The sequence below is a fragment of the Electrona antarctica genome, assembly GCF_951216825.1.
Source record: "Electrona antarctica genome assembly, chromosome: 19".
In the NCBI taxonomy this organism is placed as follows: Eukaryota; Metazoa; Chordata; class Actinopteri; order Myctophiformes; family Myctophidae; genus Electrona; species Electrona antarctica.
Window position 1 is genome coordinate 2088042 of NC_136800.1, and position 10959 is coordinate 2099000.

The 10959-nt window shown below is 40.0% G+C and overlaps 1 protein-coding gene across 1 annotated transcript; it reads right to left on the reverse strand.

Annotated features, from left to right (window-relative positions):
- Positions 1-299: 299 nt before the first annotated feature.
- rpe65a (retinoid isomerohydrolase RPE65 a) lies at positions 300-6335 on the reverse strand (the record flags this gene model as incomplete). The annotated part of the gene is made up of 14 exons (XM_079530306.1): positions 300-795; positions 1630-1741; positions 1835-1929; positions 2090-2204; positions 2384-2513; positions 2929-3068; positions 3167-3299; positions 3433-3514; positions 4134-4281; positions 4949-5090; positions 5414-5521; positions 5660-5810; positions 6050-6152; positions 6300-6335. 14 exons carry the CDS (start codon positions 6333-6335, stop codon positions 650-652), a joined length of 1641 nt encoding a protein of 546 aa, XP_079386432.1. The 3' UTR covers positions 300-649.
- Positions 6336-10959: the final 4624 nt, after the last annotated feature.

The following is a 10959-nucleotide window of genomic DNA, read 5'->3' on the forward strand; positions in this document are numbered from 1 at the left end:
GTATTCAGAATCATGAAAATCCCCTAGTTTGACACGTCACATGATGCTTAAAGCATAAGGGAGGTTTGACATTTTTGCCTGCCATAGGATGTTAATGGTAGGGTCACAAGAAACCCTATTAAAAAAAATGGCTCAATACTGACAGCCGGTCAGCAAGTTTGTATATAGACAATATTTTAGAAAAAAAAGACTATACCAAATTTCCTGCCGGACTACTATGCAATTGGAACAATAGGAAGTTGTGGCTTAAATTACAAACACATCCACAGTTTTAGCTAAGAAAATAACCAGCAGTTTTATTTTATTCAAACAAGGAGGTATTCAAGTGACAAGGAAAAAAACAAATCCACTGATTTCCATTATTGGCACAACATTATGGTTGCATTGACACTTGTTTAAGATTTTAAAAACTTATAAATGTCTCATACAGTGATCATAAAAAGGCCTACAAAAAGCCATCGCCCAACGTCCGATTTTTCACAGATATTCAACCTTCCTGAATCAATTTGACACCAGGGGAAATTAAATGTTTTTTTGTTGATCATGATAGTGCTTATTCTTGTTTTAGTGCTTATTCTTGTTTTAATGCAGAGTTAGTTGATACCATGGAATGGTGGACTGTCGTTTGTGTGGCTGACTAACGTCGTGTCTATGCTTTGTACATCCCATGGAAGGTCACGGGCATGCTTGACTCCACCTCCGCCCTGGCAATTTCGGTCAGATCCCTGGCATTGAGGATAAGCATATATCCTGGTCTCTGGGCGCCAGGGGCCACAACGCAGGTCAGGAGCACACCTGTAGGTACAGTACCAACAAACGTATTAGAATAAATATTGCAATTTGCACATCATAATACTACTAAAAAAAATGAAAACATTGTCTACAAACAAATATGGGGAGGCAGCCTTCGCTGCTTCTACGGGCAGACGGCCTGGAATAAACTCCCATTTCAGCTCAGACACACAGTATTATGCGTGTCTTAAGTACCAGGTCTTATTACTTAACTTAAGACCTGGAGGCGTGGTCAATGCTGTTTGGCCACTCAGAATAGCCAAATGGCATTGATCACACCTCCAGGTCTTAAGTTAAGTAATAAGACCTGGTACTTAAGACACGCATAATACTGCCCACAGCCTCTGTAGACATTTTTAAACTCAAGACTCACCTCACCTTGCTTATAGTTGAGTTTTTAATATCTGTGTCTCTACTCTCTGCTCTGACTGATTTGCTGCGTGTTGTTTTCACGCTTTTATTTCTTATGTTCTTTGCCATTGTTTTACCGTTTTAATGGCTTGCTTGTGTTTTATTGCTATTTTTATGTTGTGCTCTGTAGAGCACTTTGAGCTGCATTTATGTATGAAAGGTGCTATATAAATAAAGATTATTATTATCATCATCTACTTAAACCCTATCCTTGGCCGGAATCCCCTAGGGGTCTGTACTTTACCCTCCCCTTTATCCATTTACATTCTACACCTATACTTCACGAAGAACAAAATCAGCTATTGTCGCAGAATGTTCATCTATTGTGATATGCCTAGAATATCAACGCCTAATGTTCAGGCGGTTATGCAGGCCTACTGTATGTTTATCAATCGTTCCGTTTGATCTCCGTTGTGACTGACATACCGTCGTCCTCATCGGTAGTCCCAGGATTCTGCACAAACAGGGGTTCTGAGGGGTACGAGTCTGGCTCCTGCCATACCCACGTCTCCTTGGTCTTCACATTCAGCTTGACGATCTGCACACAGGTGAGTGACAAAAAGATTAGTTTGTTGTATGAGCTGCAGGCTGCCCCACTGACCACCGACTGACAACTTTTTCATTCACTGACCCTGTCAGGGATGAAATGGTTGAGACCCAGGCCATAGGCATACGTGTAGTTTTTCCCTGCACACATCGGATAGTTGATCTGAGGGAACTCAAAGGCTGAAAGACACACACAAACAGCCATAACAGATTATTTGATCCATTACAAACCACTAGTACACCATTATGATATACAGTAGGCCATGCTTAAAATCAATCATGAATAATAATGTTTTTACGTAACACCTTTCAAATGAAAAGGATTGGTAAACAACATTACCTTGTCGAGGGGCAGAGAAAAGCACCTCTGGTTCCAGGAAGATGTGTCCATCAGAATGCATCACGGCTGTGGCTGTAGTGTACGGCAGGCTGACCAAGTTCTTCCCCTGCTCCTCCTGCATGACATCAAAGCATAGCAAAGGAAAAGAACATTCTAACATTGATCAATACATTATCAGGTTTGACAACAAACCACATGGGGGGGGGGGGGGGGGGGGGGGGCATAAACAACTAAAATGTAATAGAAAAGGTGGGCAATTTGAGGTCACTCAGATGATTTGAGAAGGCGACTCACCTTGTGGATGTCCAGGGGAATGACGTATCTGCGCACCTCTGGCTGAGGTGCCATCATTGCCGCCTTCTTTACTTCCTCCCAGTTGGCTCTCAGGTTAGCCAGCCAGAGGTAGTTGTATACAAACTCAAAACTAAAACAGAAAATAGAAAAACAACAACAAATGGGCATTCCCACATAACTTTCTCAAAGGGATATACCAAAGGAAATCAGTAACATTAGTTAGTTAGAAGTACATCTTTGTGATGTCACTGAGATGTACTTCATAATGTTACTGATTTTTTTCAGACCTCCAGTTCTAGGCAACACAGTATGGGGGGACTTTTTTATACCTCTAAGGTATATTAATGACATAGTAAAATATTGAAAATGAGTGGTATTCCCCTTCAAGGGAACCTGCCATGGCTAGGAGAGTGACTTTGGGTGCCCACACTTTGACTTGAGAGCTACTTTCAAAATGACCACCTCAACAACATCTATACCCACAAAAAAACCTTATACCATTGCTGAAAACAGTTTAAATATGTAAAAGGTGGTTAGATAACTACCCTTTCCATCCGCAGAGGTCAACAACAATGAAGCCGTTGTCCTCATACGTGTTGATGTGATGGAACATGCCTATGGGTGCTCCCTTGAACCTGTGATCAATGTACTCTCCAGGGTCCTTTCTGGCTATGTGGAAGAGTGTCTGTACAATGCAGGGTAAAACAGATAGAGATACATTACGAATGATGCAAAAGAAGCCAACTCTGAACATTACTGTATATATAAAACACAAGTATTTACCCCCTGGGCCTCATTGGACTCAAAGCAATCCATGTAGTTGGAGCCCCGGATACTCCAGGCACTCAGAAACTTCAGCAGGTTGATTTTGACTGGGGTCTCCACAAAGACAAGGTAATTCTCTGACATGCCAAAGCTGAGATCGATAAAGAGAATATAAAAAAAAACATCCACCACCTCCACAATTAGCTCATCAAAGACGATAACAATGTATGCATAAATGCGTGCAGTACGTCAAAACTCAAACTGTTTTTGAGAAAACCTTGTACCTGTGCACATAGGAAGGCTTAAACCGCTCATGGCTGGGGAACTGCACCACCACCTTGGTCTTTGGAACACAGTCAGACTTGTCTGCATGTGGACACACAGAAGAGTTATTCAAAACAACTAGCAATTTGACTGGGAGTATTTGTTAAACTCCAATAAAAGGATCTAGAAAAGAAAAGAAAACAACCAGCAAGATTCATCATCAGACAAGAAAAACTTGTAGAAATATTTAACCACTTTCAACCCGACACCAGATTAAGTTCAATTCTTCTGTGGTTAATATATTTTAATCGGCTTCCTACATGATTAGGTTCTTTTAAAGCTCTTCATCACAGCTCTCCACTTTCACCATTGGCCTGTTATAATTTCCCTTTAATGAACTCCCCCTCTTAGTAAAACTGTCCCCCTCTATCCATATTTTTAAATCCTGTCTTAAAACACTTTTTTATTCCCAAGCTTTTACCCCAGAGTGAGTTATTTTTTATTTATTTTTTATTTTATTTTATTTTTATCTTTTGTTTTATTGTTTGTTTTGTTTTTCTCCACCCTGTTGTATATTTGTATCTCTATAATATGTTTTTGACGATTTTGTGCACTTTTATTTGTTATGTAAAGCACTTTGGTCAACTCTGTTGTTTTTAAATGTGCTCTATAAATAAAGTTGGATTGGATTGGATTGGATTAATGGTATCTCAATCTCCACCTTTCTGGGTGCCTGGGGTCCTGACAACGTTGTAGGCCAGTGTTGCTCCTTTCCCCATGCAGTTTCCAATGTTGTACACAGTTCCATCTTTCTCAATGTGAGGGTGGGCAGTCACTCCATTGACGTTGACATAGTTCATCAAATCAACCTGCACAGACATGAAAGGGAGTGTATGGTTTTACTTTTCACCCAGTATCTGATGCATATTTGCAATCTCAGAGTTTCATTAAAACTCATTAGGAGCATAACGACCTGACCATGACCACCCTGTGTTGGGGGGGGGGGGTAGACCTGTAACAATCCATGTACATTTCACTTGGAAAAGCAGTTTGTTTAAAGGGATATTTCACTTTCAAAATAACTTCCTATACAAACCCATTATAACTGCAAACTACCTTTTTAACCATGATAGATTCATCTGAAACTTTTTTTCTGGTGACTCATATTGTCCTAATACGTGAGGGGGCCGTTTTTCTTTTCTTTTTGAATTTGTATTAATTATTTTGGAAAAGAACCTCCTCCAGGAGGCCGGAGGAGACTAAAACATCAAAAAGAATTATTATTATTATGTGTTTGAAGTTATAATGGGTTTGTATAGGAAGGGGGTGGGGCAGCTAAAATGAATATCAAATATCTAATTACTGAATAAAGTAACTGTTTGGGGTGTTTATATAAGCCAGACGATAAAATGACCTAAAGATTTTTTGAAAGTGAAATATCCCTTTAATATGCAGGGTGACTGAGTGTCATAAATAATGGAAAGTTTACTAGTTGACACCAGTATGTGGCTGTATGAAGTAATTATATTGATGTACCTTTTTCAGTGTTGCCAATGTATCAGTGTTGACTTTGGTGATAAAATTGGTTTCTGTCACGGCATAGTAGTCCTCGCCAATTGGATACACATTCACCAGGCAATTGTCTGTCACTTCAACACCCTTGAAGTAAGAGAAAAACCTGCACATGGAGAAGAATATGCCAGGTAGTAGTTACAACAAAGAAATATTTAGCATGCAAATGAAGAAGAGACAGAGTAAAGTTGTAAAATTAATAATTGTAGAATTAGAAGTATCAATTAATGGAAATACTCAAGTAAAATAAAAGTGTCTAAAAATTGTACACAAGTACAGTTCTTGAGTAAATGCTGTGTACTAGTAAACTCTGTCACACCTAGTTACTTTCCATCACTGGCGGAATTCATGATGGGAGTTAAATTGTATTACCCGGTGGATACAACAGAAGGTCACCATTTTTAAGCACATAGTTCATTAGCAACAAACCTGGAGAAAATGTTTTTGCAGGGATCAGGGTAGGCAAAGGTGCCAAACTCAGTGATGACAACACGGTTCTCTGTGATGGCTCTCACGTACGCATCCGTTTTGACAAACCTAAACGTAGCGGAAAGGGGTCAAATTGTGCATTTACAATTCAATTCACAATTTACGTTCCATATACTCTCAGACAGAATCATAAAAATACATATGTCTCACTTGCTCCTAATGCACTGAATAAGCATATATTCTTACTTTCGGAAGTAGGTGACCTGCCCATCCTTGAAATCAAATTTGTGCATCAGGGCTTGGCCATCAAAGAGGTGGTAGAAAGGCTCATCGCCGACCTCAAAGAGGCCAGGTCCTAAGCGGAGAAGACTTCCTTTCAGAAAGGAAGGGATCCTACCTGTAGAACACCAATATAAATACCAACAGATACAACGGTTTAAAACCAACAAACAAAAAAAACACAGTAAATATATAATATAACATGAATTTTAAAAAAAAGATTTTCTGCTTGAGATGCTCACTTGGATTATGGTAAAGAAATATCTTAGGCAGAGTTACTTGGATTGGGGTCGAGTTGGTTAAAACTGTGTAAACATGGCCTGAAGTGACATTGAAGGCTGAGAGATGCACACAAACCTATGATTGTTGCTGGTATTGGCTCAGACAACTCCTCGCAGGTCTCAAAGATCTTTTTGTAATTACCAGCTGGGTGTTCAAATCTGTAAGAGACAAAGAATACCTTTATCAATCAAACAGTATTATCCTCAGTGTTCATTTGGGTATCCGGAGAACGTTATGGTTCAATTTTACTTGCACTAGTTAAATTAACTAGTGTAGGTTCAAAGTCTCTCAGCACAACTAACTAGTGGGTCTAAAAGTTCAATACCTCAAAGTATTCCTTAAATTTCAGCTGCATGTACATTAGGCATTCCTGTCAGTCTGGAAGCAGCAGGATAACGTCACTTCAGCTCAACAAATATCTAAATACAAAATTATGAAGGTGTCTAATGAAGATGTTTTAATAAGTCAACTTTATTATGTGCCGTTTAATCTGACAATATAGAAATAATGGGAGAGATTGCATGACAAAGACGACATTTTTTACGCCTATAAACCTGTGACCAATAAAGTTGAAGATGAGTTGAGTCAATGCCTTAGTGATACAGTAGCAGGCATGTACAAAGTGCAAAAGAAAGTGTGTTAGAAAAGGCCTACATTGTTTATCAGGGCTCGGAATTAACTTTTTTACTTGGTAGAGTACCAGAAAAACATTAGGAGCACCCATCAAAATTGAAGGAGCATCAATATGTAATGCTTTTTTACATTCATTATTGCACAAGCGCCAATAAACCATTTGAAAATAGAATAATTCAATTCCAAATGCTGTCTCTGCTATGATTTGTAAATGGCTACGATATTTCATCTGTCTTGTTTTCACTTGCTGCTTCCAGATCAGGGTTCTTTTCATAACATCATTAATTTGCATGTCTAACATTACATGTGTAATCTGCAGTGGTAGGAAAAAGATGCTGTCACTGTGTGTGTGTGTGTGTGTGTGTGTGTGTGTGTGTGTGTGTGTGTGTGCGTGTGTGCGTCGTCGTGCGTGCGTGCGTGCGTGCGTGCGTGCGTGCGTGCGTGCGTGCATGCATGCATGCATGCCTGGCTGGCATTCTGCAATCTGCACACACCGAAAGACAAGTCTACTGTGAAGCCGAGGATGTTTAACCTGTGTAATGATGATTCTGTGTTCTCTAACATTTCAGCTAACACCCCTGATGTCATTGTTGTAAATGAAAACCATAGATGTGTTCATTCTCGAGGTCGGCTGTACCTTTGACTACAGCCTGGAAGAAGCCTTTCTAACCAAAGTGCTGAAGTATCAGCAGCTAGTGCAGACTGCAGAGTCTGCAGACCATCTCACAGCTAGGCTACAGATGTAAACTTTTAGTTTTTATCTTTGACAGCCTAGGGCATGTGCATATGTTGGTTGTGAGGGGCTTACAAATGGCCGGCCTTTCCAAAAGGAGAGCCAAGCAGTTAGCGAGGTACTGCTCAGTTTCAGTTTCAGAGAGAGAGAGAGAGAGAGAGAGAGAGAGAGAGAGAGAGAGAGAGAGAACGAGAACGAGAACGAGAACGAGGTAGAGACTGAGCTACACTTCCTAACCGTCTGTCCACTGTACCAAGACACCAGAGACTTTTTGATTGATTGATTGAAATATTTATTAACAGTTTGCAGAATTACAGTACATTTCAAGCACAAACTCAATACAAAGACTGTTAACTGTGAGTGGATGACCCAATTAAGCATTACACTTGTTTACAAGAGGATCCACCGTGTTCAATTCATCAAAACATTTAGAGACTTACAAATAGACACTTCTATATAGTCAAAGAACAGAACAGGAATTCATCATAAACATAGACATGTACTTCCCACGGATTACAATCACCCAAGGAGAGTTTGAAAACCACCACATGTTTATAACAGGTTTAAAACATTGAAATACTGCTGTCAACTTTCAAAAGTATAAAGCGTCTCCTATATGGATGTATAACTATCTCTGACAGAAAATGCACAATCTTTTATAGTCTCACAAGATAGTATTGCTCAAAGTGTTAATATAACACAGCTCTGTTTACATGTTTATTGTATTGTTTAATCTTGATTGTTTTGTTCCACTTTTGCTTTGGCAATGTAAACGTATGTTTTCTCATGCCAATAAAGCTCCTTTGAATTGAATTGAATTGAATTGAATTGAATTGAATTGAATTGAATTGAATTGAATTGAATTGAATTGAATTGAATTGAATTGAATTGAATTGAATTGAATTGAGAGCAGAACAAGGAGACATTTCAAGGAGACATTCCCCCCCACATGCTTAGAAATGTATGCTCTAAATCGGATTAAATCATCTCGCTGGACGGAACCGGCCCGCGACCGGTTTCGGTGGCACTGCACTGGTGCTCACTCCCAATTATATTTTATTTTTTAGATAGCACAGATTAAAATTCAGGCGCATTTGCGAACAAAACAGGTCACAAACTCGCAATTTCGAGCACTGTTTACTTTTGCACTCCCTCGAATAAATGTAGCATAGGCTATTTAAAACATTAATTATACAAAGGGCCTACAGCTGTATGTAATTCAATCAGGAATAGGTGATATTAATTGTTAACTCACCGGCTGACCATGGTTCCTTCTTGCTGTGAAAACAGATACACACTATGGTATCCTCTGGTCACTACTGAAATGGAAGTTTTGGGTCTCCCGGTGGATTTAGGGTTTTTATACATGCTGCCCCTCTCCCAGCAACTACATTCCTTGTCCTACGCCATTCTCAACTGGCCAATCATGTTGCACAGTGGACAAGAAATCCCATTACCACCATTTGCCAGCTGACTCACTGGCTTCCCTTTTGAACCCGGATTTGTGGCAGTGAATATTTCACACAATTAGAACTACGTCTGGTAGTGTTACAATGTGTTGCAATAGTACATGTGATTTTTCAATAGCTTCAATTGTTTGCGTTTAGCCCAGCAAACTATATGCTTAACGTGCCTTACATGTGCAGAGGTACCGAATAGTACTTACATGATGTCTGGGCTTACATTAACCACTTAAACCCCCAGCATCTGTATTCTGGTCTGGAGAAATATTTAGCTGAAAATAGCCGGTTTATAAAAGTCACTATAGTAGACTATAGACTAGAGCCCTGATGGACAACCAAGGGTTACAGGTTAAACTGTTATCCACGAGATGTAGGTCCTACCCTCAAAAGTATAGAGATAAACAGTTTGTATGTAAAATGCTTACATTCTGTATTAGAAACCTGGAAATAATTGTGTTGTTATTTTGTGGGGAAAGCACTGGCCTTCACGTTCTATAAGACTTTTTTTTATGCTTTCTGTAGCTGTTTTGGGTGGCAGTGATTGGGTGAAATGTGCCTGTTTTTCTATGGTCTGAAACCTAGATGAACTTCAGTGGCTTCTCTCAATTCAGCTATAATCCAGGTATAGGGATAATACTCAGCATGGAGTGGGCTGAACAAAGGCCATGTTGTTGTTTTTAGTCTCTTGGTCTCTTGGGAAAAAGCATCATTAGTAGGGAGGTCACTGTGATGGGCTAGTAGCCAGTCCTAAAAACACATGTTGGATTGTCAAAACGTTGACTGTCTCATCCCTCATCCAATTAATGATAATAGGCCTATACTCTTAAACATATCAGACATGTTTTGCTGTATACTAGTGCATCTTAGAAGAACAATAATTGCTTCCGATATCCTTTCATAAGCTACTAAGCTTCCATGAATGATGCATATAGTAGGGCCTATAGTGGTCCAGGTGCATGCCACATATAGGCTCTGGCCTGACAGCGTGTCATGTGTTCGAGTCCCGTTCATGACGACCTTTGCTGCATGTCTCTCCCCTTCTCTCTCTCTCCCTCTTTCCTGTCTGTCTTCACTGTAACTATCAATAAAGGCACACAAGCCAAACAAAAATGATGCATATAGTAATCATAACAAGTAGTTTGAATATGAACAACATTAGAAGTAAAACAAATAAAATCCACACACTGGTTCTCAAAGTTTTGAGCATCTTAATCTAGTTGATCTTGCCCTTTCAACCTATCCTTAGAACCTTGGGTTTATACCTTTTGACAACACAAGTTGACAAGAGTCAAATCTAATGGATTGTGTGCCTCCAAACAGGCACACAAATGCAGAACTCTACATAATTATTACAACCATATCTAATGTGGCAATAGGGTATAACACCCCCCCCCCCCCCCCCCCAACCCCCCCCCCCCCCCCACCACAGGCTACACTGATTAACTGAATACATTCTTGAGAATGTAATGCTCCACGTGACTCTCAAATCAGCATTCCTGAACTTGCAATCCATTGGACTAAAAACGAAAGAGATGAAATACTACTCAAAACAGGGATTGGAATAAATCCATCACTTACCCACTTTCTCTGGTGAAGCCAGCTTCTGAGCCAAACCAAAATAGATCTATGACACGTAATAATGACGTGAAAGTTATGCAGGCAGCAGGCGTGTAATAATGATGTGAACTTAGCTCCCTTTACGATTGTGTTAAAAGGAAAGGAGAGCAACAAAAGAAAATAATTCCAGCAACAGTGCAAATTCAGAATGCCAGCCAGGCCACACACATACACACACACAGGCAGGCACACACACACACACACACACACACACACACACACACACACACACACGCGTGCGCTGTCTGTCTATCTGTCTGCCTGCCTGTCTGTCTGTCTGTCTGTCTGTCTGTCTGTCTGTCTGTCTGTCTGTCTATCTATCTACCTACCTATTAGACAGACAATGTCATGAGATTACACACTGTAGCCTAATCTCATTTTCCAATTTGCTCATTGTTTTTATCATGCAAATTGGTAAAACCACCAATCTGGATTCTGGCTAACCTGACTCCGCCAGGCGCCAGCTGGTAACAGTAGAACCTGTATTCTCTACTGTAACTGTCACCATCTGGCGGAGTCAGGTTAGATACCGGCCACCA